Source organism: Loxodonta africana, chromosome 13, assembly GCF_030014295.1.
Source record: "Loxodonta africana isolate mLoxAfr1 chromosome 13, mLoxAfr1.hap2, whole genome shotgun sequence".
NCBI classification, from domain to species: Eukaryota; Metazoa; Chordata; class Mammalia; order Proboscidea; family Elephantidae; genus Loxodonta; species Loxodonta africana.
This window is the reverse complement of record NC_087354.1, coordinates 49,220,586-49,247,445: the sequence shown is the minus strand read 5'-3', so window position 1 is coordinate 49,247,445 and position 26,860 is coordinate 49,220,586. Positions and strand designations below refer to the sequence as shown.

Genomic DNA, 26,860 nt, shown 5'->3' with positions numbered 1-26,860 from the left:
TCGGCTCTGACTAGGGTTATTGAATTTAGTAGATACAAATGCAGGACGCCCAGTTCAATTTGAATGTCAAACAGCCCGTCATTTTTTAGGATGTCCCAAATATCGCAAAGGACATGTGTATACTAAAAAGATGGTGCATAATTTATCTGCCGTTCAGATTGAACTGGGCGTCCAGCATTAATCTGCTTGCTCTGGCTCTGACTTGCCCTGCACACAAGTTTCTCTTGGTATAAAAACAAGCAGTTGCTGTGGAGTCGGCCCAGAGTCATGACGACCCCACGTGTGTCAGAGTGGGACTGTGCTCCATAGGGTTTTCAGTGGCTGGTTTTTGGGGAAGTGGATTGCCAGGCCTTTCTTCCGTGCACCTCTGGATAGACTTGAACCTCCAACTTTTCAGTTAGCAGCCAAGCTCGTTAACTGTTTGCACTGCTCAGGGGCTCCTAAAATAACAAGTTTCTGTTTATGGAGGTATTTTTCCACAGTGCCAAGAGCTGTATTAAGCACTTTATGTGTATTACTTCCTTTTGCTCTCCTAGCGAACCTGGGAGGTTGGTATGATTATCATCCCCATTTTAGAGCTGAGAAAACAGGCTCAGAGAAGTGAAGTAACTTGTCTGAGGTCGCACAGCCAAAGGTGGCAGAGTAGGGACTGGGCCCAGGTCTATCTGTACCCCAAGCCTTCGGACTTAGCTATTGGTCATTGCTGTGCCATTGAATTTCGGCAGCAGAGGCAGTGGGAGAAAAGGAGGGCTCCCTGGGGACTGAGTTGATTATTTGAGGAAATCAGTAGCTAAAAGCATGTAGAACCCACCGGTATTTGCATTCTACATGCTTTTAATGGCACAACGTTTAAAGTGCTGGGTTGCTAACAAAAGGTCCGTGGTTCGAACCCACCAGCCGCTCTGCAGGAGAAAGATGTGGCAGTCAACTTCTGTAAAGATTTACAGCCTTGGAAACCCTATGGGGCAGAGTTCTATTCTGTCCTACAGAGTTGCTATGAGTTGGAATCGACTTGACCACAGTGGGCTAGAACCCACAGGTGTGGACCAGGGTGTGAGCTCTCCCTACCCCAGCAGTGACATGCTGTCTCCTGTCTTCCAGAATCACCACCACCTCCCTACTCTCGGCTGTCTCCTTGTGACGAGTACAAGCCACTGGGTAAGTGTGTTCTTCCTGGGCCCCCCTTCCCACACTTATGGAGATGTGTCCACCCGCTGCTCCCCTTCAGTCAGGCTCCCAGCCTGAGCTGGAGGGGTGGGGTGAAAGCTGGGCTGGTTGTCTTTGAAATGGGTTAAAGTTTTACAAACACACCAGTAGCTGGGCCACAGCAGACCCAGCCTCTGTAGTGGACTGTTTACGTCTTGAAATTCCACTATTCCTCCTTAACCTCCCTGCAGCCTTTCAATGTGGGCCTGTCGGAGATGGATGGGTTTTCACTGAAGCATCCCATTGGAGTTGGGTTGGAAATTGTATCTCTTTTCCTCTCCCCCACTGCCCCAGCCCTGGGGTTGTTCTCCTGTAGCCTGTCTTAGTTAGTCGTATGACAAATAGTTTGGGGATGAAGTCTTTGTCAGGAGGAGTATGTTTTCCCCTTTTTTAAGCCAAGAAGTTCACCTGAGCAGAAACAACAATTGGAATGTTTAGAAAGAATGTGGATTGGTACACAAAGCCCCTGGCATGGACCATGTGCTAGGTGAGCTTCGCGGAGGTGGTAGTATCGTTTTAGATACGTCCCATTCAGGGATAGAACAGGTTTTCTATAAAACCCAGGGGGCTACATGATTAACTCATATTCCAGAATACGAGATACGTGTCATTTTCAAAGTCAAGATCACTTGTTGCTGGTGCCTCTGTGTTCCTGCCCATGGATATACCTCCAGTGGAGATTCAGAGCACCATTTTGGGGCCAGAGAAGTGATGGGGTTTGTAGAATCCCAGGGCTGGGAGCTACCAGGAGAACAGCTTTGTGGCCCAGGCAGGTCCCATGAGACTCAAGCTTTAGAAGTCAGATAGTGTGGCGGTGAGGCTAGTACATTCCATATTGTGACCATAAGATGTGGGTTTTGTTTGGTTTTGGATGAAGGTCTCCTCCCAGTCGAGTGTGTCAGCATTATCTGGGAGGTCACTTCTTAGTGCTGTAGATGCTTAGGCATCCAGTCCAGTCGTCCTTCCAGGCTCCCTGTGGGGTTGGAAGTGCCCACCGGGTCCCTGCAGGAGTCTGACCTCCTCAGGCAAGGAGGACAGAGGCCGTCCCATGAGGATGGGAGAGTCTGGCTCAAAGACAATGGCTTCCCCATTGTTTGTTCCAGAAGTGTCATCATCCTGTGGATGGGGGAACTTTACTTAGTTCCCTGGGGAACTGGGGAGGTCATCTGGTAGGACCCTGTCACTTAATAGAGGAAGACTAAGGCTGAGTGAGGGGGAGAGGCTGCCTAGCTCATGAGCAGCTGGGCTGAAGGGGAAATCCAGAGTAGCCCCCAATTCAGGTCTACAGTTCCGCATCTTTCCTTCCCAGGCCTGTCTCAGCATTTCCTAAGTCAATATAATTGTGCTAGTCACTTAGAAGGTCCCTAGTTCCATTAGAGAAAAAAAATTCAGAAGTTCTAAGTAAACATAGCACCTTTGTTTGAATGTCAGGGATCATCGCCCTGAGGGATTATTGGTCAGCCTGTGGTAAAGCAGCAGAAATCAGGACACTGCCCAGCCCTGCAGAGTGACCATTTGAGACCAATAGGTGTCCCCGTTATTTTACGAATGGGACAACTGAGGCCCAGAAAGAGGAAGTACCACTTGGTCAGGGGTCTGCAAACTACAGACCACCACCTGTTTTTATATGGCTCACCAACTAAGACTGGTTTTTACGTTCTTAAATGGTTTTAAAAAACATAAAATAAAAAGAATAATACTTCTGTGACACCTGAAAATGATATGAAATTCAAATTTCAGCATCTGTAAATTAGGTTTTCTTATAACACAGCCACGTTCATCCATTTACATACTATCTGTGGCTGCCCTTGCACTGCGGGAGCAAAACTGAGTAGTTATAAGAGAGATTGTATAGCTTGCAAAGCTGAAAACGTTCACTATCTGGCATTTTGTCGGAGAAGTTTGTCGACCCCTGATATAGCTGACTGATGGAGGTGGGACTTTAACCTGGGCTACAACTTTCAGAGTGGGAGTCCCTCCTTGGGGCTTGAGCAGCGATCGAGGTTGGAAGCGTTCCTTTTCTATGAAGGCCACTGTGGGCTTTAGACTTTGAGGCCGTCACTGAAAACACTGTGTAACAGGGGGTTACAAGTTGTGGAAGGTGGAAACTGCCTGCTGTTCCGGCTCCTTGGGAGAACGTTGCAATGCTGTGTACGCCACAGCGGTTCACTAAGAGATAGGATTAGGCCTGTGATGTTGCTACCTCAAAGGAGAGGTGGCTGCAAGGGCCCAGGGTGCTGAGTACTTTGGGATCATTGGAACTGCAAAAGTCTTCTGAGACGTTCCCACATAGGCACTGATGTGATCATTCTTTTTTTAAAGAAGATTTTCCACATATTCGTATTTCCCTCCCAACACATTTTACCAGCAGATAGCGTTTTCATGCCCTGATGAATAGTTCGAGTTATTTTTTGAATTGTTTTCTTTTCCTTGCATTGTTGCTTTTTCATAAACAAAAAGTCAGTTCACTCCTAAGCCTCTGGGATCACATGAGACCCAAAAACAAAATAAAACCCAGAACACCCAGTCAGCATCTGGCAAGTAGGAAATGGAACAACAAAAAAAGAGGCCAAATTGGTTAATGTTTCATCTTCCCGCTCCCCAAGCCATGTGGTAAAAGGAAAAAATTCCTGCAGGATCGAATGGAATTCTAGCTAGCGAGGGCCCAGGCTAATAACGGTTTTGCCCCAGGAATTCAAGCACTGAGTGGCTCTGTTAGGACAGGTGGGACCAGCTGAGCCCGACCTGGGTCCTGTTGGGCGAGAAGATGTCGGTGAAAATGCTGCAGGCTTCACAGAACATGCCTTCAGACTCCTGGACAGACCTCTCCCTTAGCGGGGATAACACCCCATTGCTGGGAGCAGAGGCACAGGCCCAGGAAAAATTTTCCAAGTGTACCCGCCCCAAAAGGCACTGGCTTGTCAAGTTAGCAGCTTAATATTCAAGAGCAAATGAAGCTTCCACGTAAAAGAATTTCCCTTCCCCGTCTAACTGCACTGCAGACGGGAAAACGATGCAGGCCATATGAAGTACTTAAAACTACTTTAAAAAAAAAAAAAAAAAGGTCCCAAGCATTGACACTTGCTTGGTGAGCAGGTTTGGATGTTAGGGAGCTGGGGAGGGGAGAGAGAAATATAAAGTTAATCTGGGAGCAAATGCTTGAGCCCTTAATTAGAGGGGTGTAAACGGGACAGGGCGAGGATGGCTGGTAACTTGTTAAAACAAAGTTTTCCCAGCTTCAGCAGGAGGAAGGAAGGAAGGAAGGAAGGAAGCAAGAAGGAACAACTTCAAGAATTTTAATGGTTGTAATTAAGTACAGCAACTATGAATTGTTTAGAGGCTTAATTTAACCTTACCCAAGGAGGTTCCAAGTTGCTACTTGCTCAGTCCCCTGAACGTGGGTTATTTCTGTGGTCAGAGCAATTGAAACTTTTTCAGGTGCTATGGCCCCAGCAGCCAGGGAGTCAGCATTTTCCAGAGGAGTCCCAGGCCTGGCTGGTCTGGTCTCTGGTGATCACGGATGGCATGGGGTGGCAGGGTGGCTTCAGAAAGTTGTGAGGGACATGTGTCCTTTGTAAGCAAGCACGTGCACACGCATATGCATGAGAAAGAAAAGACAGGAGGCAAGTGCCCTGCAGCCAACCACGTTCTTTCTCTTTCCTCCCACAGATCTATCGGATTCCACATTGTCTTACACTGAAACGGAGGCCACCAACTCCCTCATCACTGCTCCAGGCGAATTATCAGGTTGGCGTTTTTTCTCCTTGTGTGTTAACTGTGGCATGAAACCTTATAGAACGGGACAGGTGGTGGGGTGGGGGGGCCGGTGGAGGTTTTTTATTTTTTTAATTCCCCCCCTCCCCCCCCCATTCCTTTTCCCTTGTCCTCCCATCTCTTGGGTGGAAAGGTTGCCAATGTTTTCATCGCTAGTGTTCTTGGGGTTAAGAAGAATCTGTGTGAGCAAAATCTAAAGATGATTCTTTTTAAAATACCTCTCAGCCCATGTTGGAAGCAGCCCTCTCTGCCTCCCCTGCTGATAAAAAAGCCCAGCACAACTCTCAGCCCCTCACCTGAGTGAGGGACCCTCTTCCTCCAGCTGCCAAGAAGCAGCAGGTGGATCCTCATACACTTATCTTCACAGGTTTCTCCTCCGATCCTTCTTGGGGAGGGACCATGTGAGGGGCCAGAGGGGAGGGGAGAGGAGGAGTGGGTGGGAGGAGCGTGTGGGCGTGGTCTGCAGAGTGAGGAGTGTGCCAAGGGCCATTGGTTTTCGTGCCTCTGGCCTGATGCTGGCACTGGAAGCAGAGAGGACCCTGGTTTGGAGTCCCCTATTCCTGTAGTTAAAGACTCCCACATTGGGGGCAAGGCCTAGATCAAGCTTTCCTGGAGAAATGAGGGCTTTTCTTGAGAACTGGAGGGGTGTGAATGCCGGAACAGACTTGGACATCGAGGTCTGGGGGGCCATTTGGGACATGGCAAGCTGGGTACACTGTGAGGATGGCTGTGGCTGGCGGCCTAGCACTTTGCTGAGTGGGGCCATCAGCTCAGGCTGGGGCTGCGTCCCAGTCCCATGTGGGCATGGCTGATGTGTGGTGAAGCCGGTTTCTGTCTGCATATGAGTTATCCTTCCCCTACCCCGTCTCCTAACAGCAGTAACAATGCCAGAAATCATAGCTGTTTATTGAGTGTTTGCTGTGGGCCCTGCACCATCCCCTTCTACATGCATGATCTCAGAATAGCCCCAGAGGTTCAGAAAGGTCACATGGTGGCAGAGCTGTCTCCTGCAGGGTCTGTGTGTGCTGTTAACCACTGCTCTGTCCCCCACTTTTCCACAGGGGCTGGAGTACCTTTGAGACAGTTGTCTACCACGGAGTTCTGTGTGTCATTCTTGCTGTAGTCTAAGGCTCCTGGGCCATTTCCTGTTTCCAGAGCCCTTCCCCATCCTTTCTCACCACGACTGTGGGAGGTCACTGAGAGTGTGACTGTTTCAAAGACGGAGAAACCGGAACCTGGAATGGAAATGTGACTTGCCCAAGGTCACACAGTGGGCTCATGGCACAGCTGGTGCTGGGGTCAGGTCTTCTGGATCCTACTCTAACCTACCTGCCTTCTGGTCTCTGGTGGCCCCTCGGTAAGTGGGCCATATCCTTCACTGCCTTTTGGAGCCCTGGTGGCGTAGTGGTTAAGAGCTTGGCTGCTAACCAACCAAAGGGTCAGCAGTTCAAATCCATCACCCACTCCTTGGAAACCCTATGGGGCGGTTCTACTCTGTCCTGTAGGGTTGCTACGAGTCCGAATCAATTTGATGGCAATGGATTTGCTTTTTTGGTTTCCTCTGCTTTTTGGCTCTATTTAGTTATAAACTATTTCCCCAAAAGACCCAGGTGAACACTAAAAGTTCATATTTCAATCCATTCTTTTTCCTTTGTGCCTATGTGGACATAAACCACGTAAAATGTGACGCCAGAGGCTTCACAAGTATTTCTGAATGTATGATTCTTTGTCACCGCCAGCCCCCAGAGTAGGTTAATTTAGGTGGCATGCATTGGCGTTGGTTGTCTGGGTAACTTTATGACATCTGCATTCTCCCCCTGAGTATGGAGCTGCTACAGCCATCCCAGAGGGAAGCTGGTGTGCTGCTCAGGCTGGAGTGAGCTGGACCCAGAGCACTGCAGGAGACCCCTCCCCTAATCTGGTCTCTAGCAGAGAGTGCCCTCTGCAGGCTGGGAGGTCTGCAGAGACCCTGGGGCCAGTGGGCCTGTGTGCGGAATTTCCATGCAAGTGTCCTAGAGCAGAGTCCCTGCTGTCTGTCGGGGGGAAGCCCCGGTTGCTCCTGACTGTGGATGAGGACCATGTGGCTCTCAGGTGAAAATGTCATACCCAGTAGCTTGGGATTCTAAGGGCTTGAAGGATTTGGGGAGGAAATTTGGAATTTCCTAGGTGGAGAGATAGAATGGGGTCTTGGTGGGCTTTGGTCTGAGTTCTGGGTGGATGCGGTAGGTGAACAGAACGTTCCCTATCATGGTCATCCGGACCCCTTCCCCAGCCCATGTGCCTCCCTGACCTCCCAGGCTCATTGCTCAGCCTTTGCAGCTTACTCTGCTCTGTGGGCATCTGAGGCCCTGTGGTTAGAGCTGATCCTAGCCCTCTGGGAGCTACAGACTTGTGGTTATGGTGGCTGTCACACTGGAGGGCAGGCTCAGGGAGGGAGGCCCTGGAGAGTCTCGGAAGATAGTGAACGAATGCAAGGTTATGCAGCAGGGCGGGGTGGGAGGTGTGATCAGGAAGGTGAGGGGCAGAAGTGGGCAGAATGCATTGGGCAGCCCAGGGCCAAGGATAGGAAATAACGATGGAACAGTTGACATTTATTGGCACTCGCTACGTGCCAGGTACTTTGCTAAGCGCCATCCATTCTCCATCTCATTGGTTCCTTACTGCAACCCTGTGAGGCAGTGTGATTCTTCCCACTTTACAGATGAGGAAACTGAGGCCAAAAGCTGGACTAACTCTAGCCCAAATTCCCAAATTGTAAGTGCAGGCCAGGTACATGAGCCTGGTTAGTGTGACTCTCCAGCGTCCACCCTGCGGGTCCTGCCCAGCGTTTCCCGGCCAGGATCTCCCTACCCAGGTGAGACTCTGGAGGGGTGGGGGGGCGGTGAGGCGGCGTAAGATGGAGGCAGCCTGCCCTAGTTTAAGTGTCTGTGACTGGGGGGAGGTGGTTGACAAGGGGGCCCGGGCTCCATGCTTATCCAAGCCACCACTGGGCAAACCTGGTGGGCCCCAGAGACCACACCAGCCCTCTACCCCATCCTCCCGATGTCCCTTGGGACGGTGTCCTGCTCGTGCAGGGTGTCCACAGCCTCAGGACGGAGACCGCCCTTGTTTCTCTTGAACAATGACAATCCCAGCGCCCAGCCTGGAGCTTTCTATTTATATCCTGCTCCAAGGTCTCTGCTTCACTTTCCGGTCCTGTTGTTGAGGCCACTTTGGGGAATGATGGGGATTTTGAGGCTCAGTCACAGGCCTGGGCAGGCAAGGACACGTCGGTGGGCAGGGCGAGGGGCAGCAGGAGAGGAGACTTGCTTCAGCTCTGCTGAATAGTTTGCAGAACACCCTTACTTGGTCTCTATATCAACTTCACATTGAAATACAGAATCCCCACTGAACAGATGAGAAAACTGAAGCTCAGAGGGGCCAAGTGACTTGACCAAGGTCACTCAGTGAGTAGGAGAATGTGGGGCTTTCACCAAATCTGAACACCCTTATACCTAGAGTCTTCAATGGGCTTTGGGTAAAATTAAAAGGCTACAGGTCTCTTCGGGAGCCCTGGTGGTGCAGTGGTTAAGTGGTTGGCTGCTTGGCTGCTAGCCGAAAGGTGGGTGGTTTAACCTACCTAGTGGTTCCAGGGGTGGAAGACCTGGTGATCTGCTTCTGCAAAGATTACACCCTAGGGAACCCTATGGGAGCAGTTCTGCTCTCTCCTGTTGGGTTGCCGTGAGTCAAAAATCAATGGCACCTAAGAACACAGGTCCCCTCTGGTGTCCTGTGCCTTCAGAACCTGACCCTCTGGTTTCCTTGCCTAACTCAGAGTCTTGGGTGCTGCCCCTGACTGCCTAAAGCCCCTTCGTGCCGTCCCACTCTGCAGCATCTCCACCTTCTCCCATTTCCTTGATTTTAGTTTAGGGAGGAAAGCAAGAAAATTAGCTCATTAAAGAAATTTGTACTAAGGTGTGAGTGGCTGGTGGGCAACTATTCTTTGTAGGTGTGGCCATATGCATAATTCAAAGAAATGCAGAAGGAGGGGCCGCATGGGCTGGTGGTTCTAAGGAGGGCTGGTGGAAGAGGACTGACTTCTCTCGGCCCCTCCCACTCTAAGCTAGAAGAATGGAAGGAGCATGACACTGAGTTTTATGCCCTGGGTGAGAGAAGAAACCCCAGGCAGGCAAGCTCAGTGTTGGGTGAGCTCTGGGTCATTTAACAAAGCCTGAAGCGGTGGGTTGCTATAGAGCCCAGGCCTGCCAGCTGTGGGCTTAGGTGGTGGGGCTCTGGACAAGTTTCTTTGGGAACCAGTGGCTCCCTTCTGGTATCTTAGTCTCCTGCTTGTTGGCTTACTGCCACGTGCGTAAGCGGCATATCATGGGGACTGGGGAGTCCTTTCCCATGGCCCTGGCTGTGTGAGTGCCTGTATCTCAGTGCTCAGAGTGTGCTGGGTTCTCCAGAGCTGCAGCAGTGAGGGTGAGCCCCCCATTTACAGAACAGAAAGCCCCAGGAAGGGAGCTACAGAAGACCACCGGGAGAGTTGGGAGACAGAGCTGGATATGGGTGTCTTCCCTCTACCAACCAGCTCATAAGCTCCTTGAGGGCACAGATCATTCTGTAGGATTCTTGTATTCTATAGACGGATAGCTTTTGGGAACAGAGGCTCAGTGAGGTTAGGAGACTTGTGAGGGCCACACAGCAAGCCTAAGTAGGTGGAGCCAGGTTACATCCTGGGTCCATCCATGCTGCCCACCCACCTCCCGCCTGGTAGGAATGGTGTCCACCTGTTTGCCCTTTCCTCTCGGTGGTCCCTGAAGAGGTACCCCTTGGGGTCGGGGCTGGCTGATGTTCATCGTTGGTGTATGCAGAAGTAGGGAGGGGTGTGCATTTGTACAGTATTGTTTCTTGCTGCTTCCTTGTTATAGGGCCCAAGTGTTCTCGCCCCAGACGCTGTAATCTGACACAGACTCTAGAATTCCACATTCCCTGAGCTGCTTATTTCAGTTTGGCCAGTGTACTGAGCCTCTGCAACAGTGGGGGGCTGCAGAACGTGGGCTGTGCACCAGTATTTCCTGGGTTCAAGTCCTGGCTCTGCCATTTACTAGCTGTGTGACCTTGGGACAGTCACTTAACCACTCTGTACCTCAGTTTTTCTCACCTGTATAATGGGGATGGAAACCGTGGTGGTGTAATGGTTAAGTGCTACGGCTGCTAACCAAAAGGTCGGCAGTTCGAATCCACCAGGCACTCCTTGGAAACTCTATGGGGCAGTTCTGCTCTCTCCTATAGAGTCGTTATGAGTCAGAATCAACTTGACTGGAGTGGGTTTTTTTTTTTTTTTAAATGGGGACAGTAGTAACAACATATTCCTTGTGGTGAGAGTTAAATGAGATGATGCCTGCAAATTAGCCAACACCTGGCTCATGGCACATGGTAGGTGTGGCCATTACAGGGTGCCAGGCACTCCGCCTAGGGCTGGAGTTCAGGGGTGGAAATTACATCATCCCTGCCCTCAAGGTATTCACAGTCAGGTAAAAATACAAACAGTAATAACAGGGAGAAAAGTGGTCTAAAAGGCAATTTTGAAAAAGAGGGGATTAGTGATCAATTCTTGGGGTGCGGCGCAGGCTGCCTGGGAAGGCGTCCTAGAAGAGGTGATATCTGAGTTGGGTTTTGAAGGACAAATGGGAGTCTGCCAAACATAAACCTGGGGGTGGGAGAGGCATTCCAGGTAGAAGGAATAGCAAGTGCAGAGGCTTAGAGGCATGGAGACAGCCTCATGTGGCTGAGAAATTGGGATGCAAAGGGAAACCCTGGTGGTTTAGTGGTTAAGAGCTACAGCTGCTAACCACAAGGCTGGCAGTTTGAATCCACCAGGCACTTCTTGGAAACCCTATGCGGTAGTTTTATCCTGTCATATAGGGTCACTGGAAACGCTGGTGGCGTAGTGGTTAAGTTCTATGGCTGCTAACCAAAGGGTCGGGAGTTCGAATCTGCCAGGCACTCCTTGGAAACCCTATGGGGCAGTTTTACTCTGTCCTATAAGGTCACTATGAGTTGGAATCGACTCGACAGCACTGGTTTTTTTTTTTTTTTTTTTTTTTTTTATAGGGTCGCTATGAGTCGGAATTGACTCGGCAGCGCTGGGCTTGGTTTTGGTTTTATGAGTCAGAATCGACCTGAAGGCAATGGGCTTTTTTTGATTGTTGTTTGGGATGTGAAGCAGCAGGTATTGTGGGAGAAGGGGCAAAGGAAAGGAAATCTTTTTTAAACTTTTTACTGAAATGTAACATGTCTACAGAGTGTGCATACAGGTGACCGGCTCATTGAATTTTCCCAAACAAATCACACCCGGGTGCCAGGGCCTGGACGACTGTTCCTGTCATGCGATGGTGCTCAGTCCTGCCCATGGCAGTGCCCCTGGGTCTGGGGGTGCTGCATGCTGAGTGGTGTAGAAGGTGCAGGGGAAGGGCAGGTATTAACATTTTAGCTGAAGGGAAGGTTTCTTCTGGCTTCGAAGAGGAGGAAGGATGTGTTACCTGGAGCTCAGGGTAGATGGTGCCCCAAAACTATCAGATTTGACCCTAGATCGGTCCGATGAGCTTAAGAGGTAGCCCTTGCGTGGGGTCCATGCCCACTCTCCCTTCCCCCGGGGTCAGGTTCCAGTTGAAATGGTGGATGGGCTGCTGGATTGATGCTGCACTCATGGGCCAGGACCAGCCTGCCAGCTCCAGCCTCCCCACCTTTTCTCTGGGGTGGGGCAGGGGAGGGTGTGGCACTTACCTCCAGCTCCAAAATCCTCATTCTTTAGAACTCGCATCAAGCCCCTGACCATGAGTTTTTAACTTTGACAGACTGAAAAAAAAGTTGTCTTCTTCCCCCTTAAAACCTCCTGGGTACCTCAGAGGGACCCATTCTAGCTGGTTGTTTGAGGCTGAAGCAGAGGTAGGGGGAGTGACAGAGGTGACCACAGCAGTTCTGAGGGGACCCAGGGGTCTTAGAGGCAGAGTGGGGTAGTGGGCAGCCCATCGGGTGGGCCCTGGTTTGGCTTTGCCCTTCGCCTGCTGTGTGCCCTCAGGCAAGATCTTCACCTCTCTGGGCTCAGTTTGCTCAGGTGTATATTGGGTCTTTCAGGCCAGTGATCTCAGGGGTTCCTTAGTGCTGATGTCATCTAGGCTGTGGGGCGTCTGGGCCTTGGGGGTTTGTGCAGAGAGCTGAGGATGCTGGTCTGCAGCATCTTGCTTCTTATCATTGTCCCAAAGCAAAACTCTGGCCTGGAACAGGGCCATGTGGAGAGGGGGGACCAGTGTGCCAGATCCCTCTGTCCCACAGTACTTGAGCTTGGGGGCTGGAGTGGGGATAAACATGAAAGATGAAGAACCCAAGGCCCAGAGAGAACAACTGACTTGCCAGTGGCCACACAGCTCTTATGCCCCCCAGAGCCCCTGACAAAGGACCCCCAGGCTTGCATGTTTTCTGGCATTAGTCTTTCAGGTGACAAGTCAATGTATTGAACACTTATTGAGAACCTACTGCATGGAAGTGGCAGGTGATACAAAGTGGAGAAAGCCTGGGCCTTTCCCTCTAGGTACTGATGATCTAGAAAGGGAGGCAGATAGCAAGCAAAGAATGGTGAGCAATTATGCTAAGTACTGCCTTGAAGATGTAGGCAAGGCATAGCACCAGTACAGAGACAAAACAGGAAACTACACTGGGGCAGGGATTGGGGGTGTTCAGGGAAAGCTTCAAGGAAAAGGTGATTCCGAATTGGGTTTTGTGGGATGACCAGGAGTTCACCAAGAAGACAACCGGGTATAAACAGCCTGCCAGATGGAAGAGACAGCTTGTACAGAAGCAGGGAGGCATGTAGTAGCACTGTGTGTTTTGAGAGTTTGGTCATGGCTAGGGAGTTAATCTGATGGGGAAAGATGGATCCAGAGTTTATCCGAAATACTGGAGAAATGGGCTGGAACAGGAGAATTGTGGTCACTGGGGCCAGGGGAATCCTGGGATGTCCTTGGTCCTGAAGGGGCTCCTGATCTCATCTGACATCCAGCACAGGACCTCATCCATAGCTGAGGGTCATTGTGGAATGGATGAATGGATTTTCACCTGGGACAAAGAGAGGTCCAGAGATCCAGGGAGATAACACATAGACATAAAGACAAAAGACCGTAAGGTCACGCATTGAATAATAATGGCTCTGTGCCAGGCACAAAGTGCTATGCATGCGTTCATTCATCGGATCGTCCCAACAACTCTAGGGAGTAGCTACTTTTATTAGCCAAATTAAAGGAAGAGGTAACTGAGGTTCAGAGAAGTTAAGTAACTTGCCTAAGGTCACCCAGCTAGAAAGTGGTAGAACTGGGATTGGAGCCCAGGCCAGTTGGGTTCCCCCAGTGTGTCTGGCATGAGGCCCTCTCTGCCCTCTGGAAGACGCAGGGCTCACACACGGTCCTTGCACTTGTAGGGCCTCTGTGTCCCTGGGTACCTGGGATTTGGCATGAACAACTGTCATTGAGGCCCAGAGCAGTTCTGCTCACTGGATTGCTGCAGAATAAATAAACAGTAAGAGTGCAAGGAAGCAAGCTTGCCGTTGACCAGCGAGGTGGCAGATGGGTGGGCTTCTGAGAGGAGGCTGCTGGGCCCAGTGGGAATCGAGTGCCTGTCCTGGGCTGTTGGTCTCTGAGCTGGAGGCCGACAGCCCCTACCCCTCACTACACCTTGTTGGCCTGCGTCACTGGGGGAACCGGCAGGTTTTCTGAGGCGACCTGGAATTCCAGAAAAGACAGTTGGTTGCATCCAGCCTAATCACAACCATCTGTCTACCGGCCCATGGCCCACCCTCCTCCTGTCCCAGGGACTCCAGCCCTGCCGGCATGGTTTCCTTGGGTGTCTGTAACAATCGGGAGCCACGGTCGAAAGTTTCCTTGTCAGGGTAGAGCTGCTGTTGCCAAGAGCTACTTCTTTGATGCAGAAAATATATCCTGAAGGTACTTTGTCAGATGTTTTTATATTAAACATTTTCCCTCCATAGCCCTTGGCCGCCAAGGGAAGCGGAGATGCATGGCTTTTCCAGTTGCCCCTTGTGGAAAGAATTCATGATATTCACAGGCCCCTTGTCCTGCTCCCAGTCAGGGCCTGCCATGCCCAGCAGAGAGGGTATGGCCTCGGCGGGAGTGGCACTTCTGCAAAGCAGGAGTGACCTGGTCTTGGGGGGGGATGCTCCCCTCACCCCACGGTAGGAGTTCTGGGCTTGGAAAAACAGAGGTCCCGTGTCTGGAGCAGACATCAAAGCCACCATCCCAGACTGCTAGGTGAATCATTGCTGAGACTTCAACTGACCTTTGAAATGAGAGGTGGGGAGCTCAGAGATAGGAGCCTGGAAGTCATTTCATTCAGTCTCCCCACCCAAATCGGGGGAGTGCCAGCTCTGGACAGAGCAGGGAGTAGCTTGACCACCGGGCCTCGTGTGCCAGAGGGAGAGGGCAGGAAGGGTGCTCCGTAACATAGCCTGAAATCGGGCGCGACTGGCTGGGGGCACCATATGGCTCTTCACTGCCCTGGGATGCAGCTAAGGGCAAGGGGCTTTGCTGGGCCAATGTGCTTAGTGCGGAGTATCGGGAGAGGGATTGGGCGGCCATAGTTGTCCTGATTTTGGCCTCCTTGGCTGAATGAGATAAAATGGGACACCCCGCAGGCACGTCTGTCAGCCTCTCAGAGTTATTTGTGCCCCAGAAGGCCCAGGATTGTGCCCCCCGCCATCCCTCTGCCTTCCTCCACTGCCAGAATTCTCTGTCTTAACTCACCTTTCTCCTCAACCCTCCTGTCTGCAGCCTTATTTCCAGGACTCTGAGGGGAGATGCGCCCAACGCAGGTGTCAGGTCCTGGCCCTGCCACCCATCTGCTGTGTGGTCTCCTGCAAACTGTGGGTCCTCCCTAGGCCTTAGGTTCTGCCCTGAAGAACGAGGGTGCTGGGCCCGAGGCTGTGCAGGTCACTTGCAGGCCTGCCTTCCAGTACCCTGTGCTCTGCGCTAGCGGTGCCTTGAGGACTTATGTCTTCGGGGTTGCTGGAAAGTGGAGACACCGTTTCCGAAGCCAGTCCTCCAAGCTGCTCTCAGAGGGTGGATGCCAGGATGAGGTCTTGGGGGCTTGACTCTGAGGGCAGGCCTGGGCCTTCCCCACCCAGTGCCCAGCTCAGGGCCTGGTATGCAGTAGGTGTTGAAAATTACATTCTTGGTTCGCAGAAGGGGCCCCCAGAGGGTTCAGAACAAAACCACAGATGGAGTAGAGAGGCTGAGGCTGCTCTGCACCCTCAGACGGTCAGCTCGTGTTGTATGTCTCAGCCCCTCCCCAAAAAACCAGTTGCCGTTGAATTGATTCCGACTTAAGGTGACCCCACGTGTGTCAGAGTAGAACTGTGCCCTATAAGGTTTTCAATGGCTGCTGATTTTTCAGGAGTAGTTCGCCAAGCCTTTCTTCTGAGGCGCCACTGGGTGGATTCGAACCTTCAACCTTTCAGTTAGCAGCTGAGTGTGTTAAATGTTTACACAGCCCAAAGAACTCTGTGTCAGGCCCAAGAAGACCCTAATTTGAGTTGGGGGAGCTGGGATCAGACTACGATAAAATCTCTGAGGCCTTTGCTGCTGTTTGACCTGAGAGAGGAGACAAGGAGGGTGGAGAGGGCGTAAGTTCTTCGGGAGAGGGACCCGATCTAACTCCCCCTGGCTCCCCAGGATCTCCCTCACAGGGCAGAGGCCAGAGAGAGCCCCAGGGCTTCCACTGAGCCTAAAGGTGGCACCAGCCCTAGCCTGGGAACCGGGAGACCTGAGTCCCAGTTTTGTCTCTGTCCCACGTTTCTTGGGGGCCTCAACCTACTTCCTGGCTCCTCCATCTGTAAAATGGGTCACTTGGTCTAATTCATTGGTTCTCAACCCTCTTTGCACATTAGAGTCCCCTGGAGAAAAACCCCTTGCTGTTGAGGTGATTCGGACTCATAGCAACCCTGCAGGGCAGTAGAACTGCCCTGCAGGGTTTCCGAGGAGCCACTGGTGGATTTGAACTGCCAGTGTTTTAGCTATTGGCCTTAGCTCTTAATCACTGTGTTACTAGGGCTCCAGAGCCCCCTGAAGAGCTTTCGAAGAGCTTTTAAAAAGTTTAGATTCCATTCCTGGAAATGCTGATTTTGTTGGTTGTGATGGGGCTGGGATAGATTGGGATTTTTTTTTAACTCCCCCAGGGATTCTAATGTCCAGCCAGGGCTAAGAACTCAGATCTTTATGGAGCTGCAGGGACTAGAGCATTGCGGCCACATCCCCCGCAGTGAAGGAGGGTTTTCTATCTTGGTGCTTCAGATGGACCCCTAGCCTGTACTTGATTACTTCCAGGGACAGGTTTGAACGGCATCTTAAGACAGCCTGTCCCCTTTGTGAACTGCCTGGTTCTAGTCCCTTCGGCTGTATAGTGGGTCATCCTAGGGGTTAGCGGCGCCATGGGGATCACCAGGCACTTACACATTTGATTCTCACCACAACCTGGTAAAGTGGGTGTTGTGACTCCCACTTTTCAGATGAGAAGACTGAGTCTGGGAGGTGGTTAAAGTGACTTGCTCAGAGCAGCTCACTTAGCTACAGCTGAGCATCTGACCAGCTCCTCCATAAGGATGTTGCCATTTTCATCTTCTGCGAGAAGATAGGTCTTCTGTGGCTTCAGGAAAGCTGAGGGCAGTGCCACCAGAGCCTTGTTGCCCTCGTTGCTGCCCTGATGCTTTTCTTGAATCTGAAGAACGCTCTCACCCATAGCTTTGCCAAAAAATAAAATGCTTCTGTACCTTGGAGTATGGTCAGGTACTCCCTACATGAAAGGAGGGGTAAAAGGGACCCACGAGGGCAGAGGTTAAAAAAAAAAAAAGCCCAGACTTGGGACCAGAAGGACCTCTGACCCAAATCGCTCAGCTTCCCTTTTGCAGCCTTAGCTTCCTCTTCCTTTTTTAACTTCCCTCCCAAAACCAAAACCCATTGCTGTCAAGTTGATTCTAACTCATAGCGACCCTATAGGACAGAGTAGAACTGCCCCATACGGTTCCCAAGGAGCTCCTGGTGGATTCAAACTACCAATCTCTTGGTTAGCAGCCGCTCTTAACCACTGCACCACAAAGGCTCCTTAACTCCCCAGAGGACCCTAATGTGCAGAAAAAGTGGGCTTCTCAGAAGTGGCTTGGCAGTTCATGGGACGTCATAGACGTGGTACATGGACAGTTTGTAGTGCAGTGCCTGGCACACATTTAATTTCAGACAATGGTAATTAAGCGAACTGCTGATCAAGTAATAGCTTGAGGAATAGAATGTGGGAAGAGGCTGAAATCTCTCAGTGAGCAAGTCTTGACCGCTAGGAACCTACTATGCTTGGGAGGGTTAAGGAGGAGAAGATGCCCGGGAGGTAGGATGTCCTTGGAAAACTTAGAACCTAGTAGAAAACATTGGGGAAAGAATCACTTAGTAGAGAGACAGGGTAAGTGCTGCTGCCTAGATGAGCAGTGTGGGCTGGGGGAAAGCTGCTGCCCAGGGGTGCTGCTGCGATGGTGCTGGGCTTGAAGGAGGAGGAGGGCTTCACCAGGCTGGGAGTGAGGGCATCAGGCCTAGGTTCACTGTGGGCCAAGGCAGGGAGGTGTGAAGATGCTTGTTTGGGGAGTGGAGAGTGGGCTTGGCAGGGCAGTAAGAAATGAGACCAACTGGGAGAGGGCCTTGAATGCCACTTCCGGGAGGGCTGGACTTTGTTCTGTTGTAGCCCAGGGCCAGGTGTCCCGGAAATACTTTTGGTTGATAGATGGATTGACATTAGCCTTAGAGACCAGGTTTGTGTAGCCAAGAAGGTAGAGTTTTTTTGTTTCTGCTATGTAAACTTTTAATTGATTATTGATATGACGTGTGTACAAAAAAAAATTCACGCATCACAAATGTATGGTTTTCACAAACTGAACATACCCAGGTAACTACAGCCCAGATCAAAAAACAGAATGTGACCCCTCCTTCCCCCCGCCCCCCATGCCTTCTTGCAGTCACCACTCCCTCCCTCTCCTAGGCTGACTAACCTCTGTGCTGACTCCTCACACCATAGACTAGCTTCGTTTCTGAACCTGATGCAGGCGGAAGCATGCAGTGTGGACTCTTGAAGGCCTGGTTTCTTTAACTCAGCAGAATGTTGTCTGTTGTGTATAACGGTTGTTGTTCGTTCTCACTGCTGAATAATGTCCCACTGTGTGACTACAGTGCACTTCTGCTAGTATCATATATTCTGTTTTACTGTCTAATATATCCATTCTGCCATTGATGGGAGGAGCCATTGATAGGGGTTCAATGGTTAAGTGCTTGGCTGCTAACCGAAAGGTGGACACCTCAAACCCACCAGCCACTCCGTGGGAGACAGCTGCAACAGTCTGCTTCTGTAAAGATTTACAGCCTTGGAAACCCTATGGGGCAGTCCTACTCTGTCCCATAGGCTCGCTGTCATGGATGAGCACTTGACTGGTTTCCAGTTTTTTTTTGTATTGCTTCACTTTTTAAATTTTATTGTGATAAAGTACATATACCAAAAAGTTTGCCATTTTAACCTTGTTTAAGTGGACAATCCAGTAAAATGAGTTCCTTTTCACCACGTGGTGCTACCGTCACCACTATCCATTCCCAAAAGTTTTACATCACCCCAAACAGAAAACTCAGTCTCCCTTCAACAGTAACTCCCACTTCCTCCTTGCCCTGGCCCCTGGTAACCACTGATAAACTTGGCCTTTCTGTGCCTTGCCTATTCTAGATGTTTCATGTAAATGGGATCATGCAATATTTGTCCTTTTCAGTCAGTGTATATTTTCAGGGTTCATCTGTGTCCTGGCACATATTGGAACTTCATTTCTCTCTATGGCTGAATGGTGTTCCATTGTATGTGTGTACCCCATCTTGTTTATCACCCACCTGTGGGTGGACACTTGGGTCCTTTCCACCTAGCTATTGTGAGTAGTGCTGCAATGAACAGAGATGTACAAGTTTCCAGTTTGGGGCTCCCACTCATGATGTTACCATAAATGTGTATGCCCTTTTGTGGACATGAGGACACGTTGCTCTTGAGTATCTACCTGGGAGTGAAATTTCTAGGTTATACATTATATGCGTTTTCAGCTTTATTAGGTAACTTGCCAGGCTGTTTTCCAAAACCACATCATTTTAGTCAGAAGCACTTCTAGGGGAATTTTGGTTCGTTCCACCCATCTTGCAGATGAGACCCCTAGAAGAACAATGCCTGAGCTTGGCCCCACAGCGCCCTGGTGGCAGAGCTAGGCTTAGACCTGGGTCTCTTCCTTCCTCACTGTCCGGGCCCTCTGCCCACACGGCAACATGATGCCCATCTCACTGCCCAGAAGAAATTGGGTCCTGTGTCCCTGTCTCACCCGCTCACCCTGAGGCAGGATTTGTAGCTCTGTATCCTTTTCTGAGGCCCTGGGCAGTACACTCTGGGAAAAACAAAAAGGAGAAAAGAGTGAAAGGAAACTAAACATTGGAAAAGAAGTGTGTTTCCAATAAACTGGGCCTTTCACCGGTAGCCAAAACATTACATTCTTGTACCCCGGGAGCGGTGGCCAGGTTTGCGTCTTGGAGCTGTAAATCTTCTTGGGAGTTGGGTCGGGACACTCACAGTGCCCCTGGGACACATACAGACAGGCAGTGTCCTCTGGGGCTTTGAATCCCTGGACTTTTGGGGTGACATGGTCCTTTCTTCAGTGGGTTGGCTAAGCCCCAGGTGGAGGGACGCTTGGCCTCTTATACAAGCCTAGAGTCCTGTGCCCTGGTAATATATGAGTTACCGTAAGAGATTTTCTTCTCTTGCCCACCCCCTCCCTTCTTGGGTGCTTTGATGGGTTTGAGGTGTTTATAGGCTTGATTCACAACCGAGTTACCAGGGTTTTCCACGGAAATAACTTATTAAAGGGGCCGTGCACACAGCGACATTGAAGTCCGGAGGGCGGTGTGCATCAAAGCCCGCACCGCGGCCGGCCGAGCCCAGTCAGCATTTCACTCAGCCTGGTGCTCAAGGCAGGGGCCAGGGCAGCCAGGAGGGGTAGTGAGGTGGTGGGACCTGGCTGGAGGAAAAACACTTGGGCTTAAGAAAACACTCCCCAGACAAACCCAAATTCAGGTCCATGGAAAAAAAGGGCAATGTTAAAGCTCGTGATCCCAGGCCAGCCCTCCATCAGACCTTGCCCAGATATGGGGACACATGTGGGTGCCCAGCTGATGCACGGTGCCCAGGCCCTCTGCTGTCATGCCCGCACCTCCCCCTCGCAGTGCTGCTCCTTAGAGGGAAACGCCAAGGATTGGGGCAGCCTGCTACCTCTTTGGAGCCCTGGTAGCGAAGTGGTTAAGAGCTCAGCTGCTATCCAAAAGGTTAGCAGTTTGAATCTACCAGCTGCTCCTTGGAAACCCTGTGGAGGTAGTTCTACTGTGTCCTATAGGGTCACTATGTATGAGTCAGAATCGACTCGACAGCAATGGGTTTGGTTTGGTTTATGGTTTGCTACCCCTTTGCCAGTGGTGATAGAGGGATGGGCTAGATCATGGGGGAGAAATTAGGTGTAGAGGGATTTTTCTGGTTTGCCCCTTCCCAGTAGTTCCTTTCCTTTTAATTGTATCTGATTTGCCCTTCAAGGACCATTAAAAACCTTTCTTTTCCAGGAAGCCTTCGAGGGTTGCCACAGTCTGCAGTGGCCTCTCTCTTTTCTGAACTTTCGGTGTCTTTCTCCTCTATATTGGAGTTCCTGGGCAGTGCAAACAGTTAACATGCTCAGCTGCTCACCAAAAGGTTGGAGGTCTGAGTCTACCCGGAGGCACCTCAGAAGAAAAGTCTGGCAGTCTACTTCCAAAAAATCAGCCACTGAAAACCCTATGGAGTACAGTTTTACTTTGATGCACATAGGGTTGTCATGTGTCAGAATTGACTCGGTGACATCTGGTTTTCCTTCTCTGTATTGAACCCTAGCAGTGGATTGAAGGAGCCCTGGTGGTGCAGCGGTTAAAGTTAGGTTGCTAACCGAAAGGTTGGCAGTTCAAACCCACCAGCCGATCCACGGGAGAAAGATGTGGCAGTCTGCTTCCGTAAAGACTTACAGGCTTGGAAACCCTATAGGGCAGTTCTGCTCTGTCCTGTAGGGTCACTGTGAGTCAGAATTGACTTGACAGCAGTGAGCTTTTGAGCAGTGGATTGACTTTGCATTGAGTTTATCTCCTGTCCCCAACCAGACTGAATGCCTTCTGGACTGGAGCTGGGTCTGTCTCTGCCCCTTGGGGTTGTAACCAGGAAACCAGTGACCCTGGTTCCTTGCATTGCCTACCTTGAGCAGGAAGATGTGGTTTGGAGTCATTCCCCACAGCTCCGTTCTGGCTCTTTCACAATAATAACAACATTAGCAGTAGGAGCAGTGATAATAATGACTAACATTTGAGGACAAAAACATGTGGCAGATACGACATTAAGTATTTCCTGTTGCTTAAGCTTGTTTAGTCCCCATAGGTAGGTTCTACTATTATTCATCCCCATTTTACAGATGAGAAGACTGAGTCTCAGAGGGGAGAAATAATTTGCCCAGAGGCACCAAGCTAGTAATTTGCAGAGCTGGGATTTGAACCCAGGTTTATCTGACTCTGGAGCTTGTGTCTTGGGATAAGTTGCTTTATCTCTTTGGCCTGGAATCGCCCCCACACTCTGATGTGAGTGAGTTCACAGACCTGTTGGAGAAATAAGACAAACCCTCATGAGGCTGCATAGGGTTTTAGGTTGTTTTTGTTTGGGTGGGTTTATTAAGATACAATCTATGCACAGCAAAATTTTTTGAAATTATATGGCTCTATAAATTTTCACAAACTTAAACAGTCATGTAGCCATGCTCCTAAAACCCAGATCAGAACATTTTCGTCTCCCCAGAAAGTTCCTTGGAGCCCCTTTGTAGGCAACCCCTACCCTTACCCTGGGCTGTGGGCAACTGCCTATCTAATTTCTGTCCCTGTGGTTTTGCTTTTTCTGGAATGAGATCATACAGTAATTATCCTTTTGTATCTTTAACTCAGCTTAATGCTTTGAGATTTATTCATGTTGTGTATGTATCTGTAGTCTGTTCCTCTTTATTGCTGAGTAGTATTCCATTATACAAAGGTACCACAGTTTGCTTATTCATTCACTAGTTGATGAACATTTGGGTTGTTTCCAGTTTTTTGGCTATAGACATCTATATTCAGGTTTTTGTATGAACATAATTTTCCAAATCACTTGGGTAAATACCTAGTAGTAGGATTGCTAGGTATATGGTTAAGGGTATGTTTAACTTTGTAAGAAACTGCCAAACTGTTTTTTCTAAAGTAGCTGTCATAGATTGAATTATGTCCCCCCAAAAATGTGTGTATAAATTGAACTGGGCCATGATTCCCAGGATTGTGTGATTTTCCTATCTGTATATTGTAAATCCTATCTCTGTGATGTTAATGAGGGAGGATGGGTGGCAGTTATGTTAGTGAGTCAGGATTCAACCTACAAGACTGGATTGTGTCTTGAGGCAATCTCTTGAGATATAAAAGAGAGAAGGGAGGAGAGAGACAGGGGAACCTCATACCACGAAGAAAGAGGCACCAGGAGCAGAGTGCATCCTTTGGACCCAGGGTCCCTGTGCAGAGAAGCTCCTAGTCTGGGGGAAGATTGATGAGAAGGCTGATAGAGAAAGCCTTCCCCTGGAGCTGACATCCTGAATTTGGACTTTTAGCCTACTTTACTGTGAGAAAATAAACTTCTCTTTGTTAAAGCCATCCACTTCTGGTAGTTCTGTTACAGCAGCACTAGATAACTAAGACAGTGGCTGTACCAATTTGCAATCCTACCAGCAACAGCTGAGAGTCCCAGTTGCTCCACATCCTTGTCAACACTTGGTATGGTCAGCTTACCATTTTTGAGCCATTCTAATAGATAGATAGATGTGTAGTGGTATCTCATTGTGGTTGTCATTTGTATTTTCCTAACGTTTAATGATGTTGAGCATCTTTTCACGTGCTTATTGGCCATCTACATATCTTCTTTGGTGGAATGTGTGTTCAAATCTTTGCACATTTAAAAAAATTGGGTTGTTTTCTTATTATTGAGTTTTGAGAGTTCTTTTCATATTCTGGTCATCAGTCCCTTATCAGATATATATTCTGCAAGTATTTTCTCAGGGTCTTTGGCTTGTCCCTTCATTTTCTTCATGGAGTCCTTTGAAGAACAGAGGTTTTGATTTTGCTGAAGTCCGGTTTACAGATGTTTTCTTTTTGTGTCATATTTAAAACTCTGCCTAACCTAAGGTCACAAAGATTTTCTCCTATGTTTTCTTCTAGAAGTTTTATAGTTGTGTTAATTTTTGTATGAAGTGTGAGGGATGGATATAGGTTCATCTTTCTGCATATGAATATCCAGTTGTTTTTGTACCATTTGGTGAGAAGACTGCTTTTTCTCTTTTGAATTACATTGGCCCCTTTTTCAGAAGTCAGTTGATCACATATGTGTAGGTCTCCTTTTGGCCTCTTTATTCTATTCCACTGTTTCTGTGTCTGTCCTTTCACTGATACCACCCTGTCTTAATCACTATAGCTCTATAGCAAGTCTTGAAATCAGGTAGCGTGAATTCTCCAGCTTTTTTTTTCCCCCAAAGTTCTTTTGGCTATTCTAAGTATTTTACCTTTCCATATAAATTTTAAAATCAGCTTATTGATTTATACAAAAGGGCCTGCTGGAATCTTGATTGGAATTGAATTGAATTTGGACAGAATTGACATCTTGACAATATTGAGTCTTCCAATCAATGAACATGGTATATCTCTCCATATATTCAGCATACAGATCTTAACATATATTGTTAAATTTGCACCTATGTAGTTCGTGTTTCTTGGTGCTATTATTGAAATACAGTTACATTTTTATATATTGGCCTTATATGCATCGGATTTTAATGGCTTGGATGCTGATGTTTAGTTCCATGTTTTAGAAGAGTTTCAAAGTAGAGAATTTTTTGCCCCTGGACTCTCAGAAACATCGCCTCTGCCTGGTGACATTCTCTTAAGATAGTTGAGTGTTGAACGTATCCTACTGAGACAGATCGGCCCTCTTGGGCAAGTTACCTCAGCCTATAGGTATCAGTTTCCTGTCCTGTAAATGAAGGCAGTGGAGAGAACTAGATTAGATAACCTGGTGAGGTCCGTCCAGTGTTCAGCCTGTGTTAGCACAGACTGATGTTCATATAAACTGTAGAATGGGAGAACTGGAAGAGAACTGAGTCATCACCGTGGGGAACCCTCTCCCAATTTTACAGAATTGAGAGGGCAGGGCATTTGCCTGGGGTTGCACGGGGGCTGACTAGCGGTGTTCACAGCCACAGGCCCTGTACCCCTGATTGGGACCAGGCAAGGTATCTCAGGATAAGGACTGGGAGGTGGCTACACAGACGGGAGGGAGGGAGAGGCTGAAGAGGTAGCAGACAGAAGGCCCCAGGCTTTCCCAGGAGCCGTGACCTTGGGAGTGGCCTGCTCACCTTTGGCCGTTTTTGAAAGCATATAAGCACACAGTACCTGTACCTGGAAATGCGGGTGTTGGCCAACCTCGCCCAAGGTACTGAGTGTGAAGTTTAAAGGCCTTTGTAACTCTTTGGTTTGGAATTGGATTCTGGGAATGGCTGGGAAAAACACTGCAACACCTTTAGTGCTCTTTCCATTTTCTCTACCTGTTGGACAAGGAAGCAACTCCACTCCCCTTAGCGGCCCAGGACCCTGAGGGTCACAGAGCAGGGAAGACTGAGTAAGGGAGAGGGCCTCCTCAGGCACAGAGGCCACACCTGGCCGTCACTTAGTAGTGCCAGGGTCAGCTCTAAGCACGTAATACCCCACTAGCTTTCATTTTCATGAATTACCTGTGAGTTACCATCCCATTTTACAGATGAAGACATGGAGGCTCAGAGAGGTTCACTCACCTGCCAAAGCTACTGGGAGCAAGTTGAAGGAGCTATAGTTTGAAATCAAGTTTTCTCTGAACTTAAAAGCTGGTATGATGGGGAGTCACGGGATTTCCACTTGGGGTGAGGAAAGAGCTTAGAACTAGATAGTGGTGATGGGTGCACAGCAGGGTGAATATACTTAATACCACTTGAAAGTGATTAGAATGGTAGATTTTATGTTATGTGTATTTTACCACAATTTTAAAAAAAGGAAGCTGGTGTGCCCTTCTTCCTGTCCATGCCCATGCCTCCTACTGTAGTGGGCTCTGGCATGGCGGGATGGGCCTTTGTGGGTGTGCCCCCTGGTTGGTAGGGGTTGCCCAGGGTCCACATAGAGGGGCAGGGCCTTGGCCAGCAGCGTAGCCTTTCCATGCCATCCCCCTATTTAAGGATCGAGAGAAGCTTAGACCCCGGCAGCATCACCAAGCAGATGTTGGGACACCATCCCAGAGCTCTTGATCCGCACAAAAGAGGTGGGACCTGGGGTGACCACGGTCTGTTGGCCACCAAAGCCACGCCATAGTCCAGGGCTGGGCTGGTGCCAGAGTGCATGGCCTGGTTGGCTTCTGGTCTCTGTCCCTTGGCACTGCTGGGAGCTAAGACTCTGCCCCATAAGAGCCTTCCCCTTTGGGAGAGAAATTGGGGAAGGAATTAAAAACCTGACTGCCCGTATTTTTTAGGGATGCCTAATGAAGGATGCAGAGGGAAATGAAAAGAGGTACTTCAGCGAAAACAAAGAAGCAGATAACTACATAAGAGGGAGCTAAATGAAGCAAATGTGGGAAACTTGTGGTAATTGTTGAATCTGGGTGAGAGTTAGCTTAGGTCCAGTTCTTAGGGGCAGAGCCTGAGCTGGGATGGGATGCACGTGGGTTAGTGGGGGCGTGCCCTGAGGTGAAGGGTGGAGGAAGCCCTATAGGGCAACAAGGATGTGGTCTTAGCTGGAGTCAGTTTCAGCCTCATCTGAGGGGAGTTCTGAAGCGTGAAATCACCACAGAGTCGGTCACACCCTGGTGGGAGGGCAGCCTTCTATTCCCATGTCAGTTAGTCATTGGCTGTAGGTCTTCACAAGCACGGGTACACGCTGGAGGGCTAAAATTGCCTGGCCCAGGACAATTCTCCTGATAAAGGGACATCTGTGAGCCCTGGTGGCACCGTGGTTAGTTAAGAGCTTGGCTGCTAACCAAAAGGTTGGCAGTTTGAATCTACCAGCCGCTCCTTCGAAACCCTGTGGGGCAGTTCTATCCTGTCCTATAGGGCCGCTATGAGTCGGAAACGACTCCACAGCAACGGGTTTGTTTTTTTTTTCAGTTTGGTGAACCATTAGCAGCTCAAAACTCCCGGTAGCTTGGGATCAAAGGGATCTCTGGGCAGGGCACATTACTGAGTCTACTTCATAGGCATATGGGGGTTTACTGTTGCCATTCTTTCTACTTTTGGTTTATGCTTGAAATCTTTCATAATGAAAAATCTCTATGGAAACAAGGCTCTAAGAAGGAAAGAAGAAAAAGGGAACTCACACCCACTTAGCGCTGGTACTTGCCGCCTTCTTTCACCTGGACTATTTCACTGATGTCCATTCTCCAGCTGCTGTCTGGCCAACTCTGACTCGTGGCAACCCCGTGCATATAACAGTAGAACCGTGCTCGCTGTTTTCAGTGGCTGATATTTCAGAATTAGATCCTTCCCAGGCACCTCTGGGTGGGGTTGAAACTCCAACCTTTAAGTTAGTAGCCGAGCACCATAACCATTTACACCACCCAGGGACTCCATTTTACTGACAAAAGTGGGGAAATTGCAACTCAGGGTTAAATAAGGAGCCTAGAAGTAGCCAATAAAATACAG

At 49.4% G+C, this 26,860-nt stretch overlaps 1 protein-coding gene across 1 annotated transcript in view; it reads left to right on the top strand.

The window, feature by feature from the left end:
- SMAD6 (SMAD family member 6) overlaps positions 1–26,860 on the top strand; it is an 86,997-nt gene that overhangs the window by 10,173 nt on the left and 49,964 nt on the right. Inside the window, exons 2-3 of the mRNA XM_003418424.4 lie at positions 1,102–1,158; positions 4,876–4,953. Of these exons, the coding sequence (XP_003418472.1) occupies positions 1,102–1,158; positions 4,876–4,953 (135 nt within the window). The remainder of the gene's footprint in view (positions 1–1,101; positions 1,159–4,875; positions 4,954–26,860) is intronic.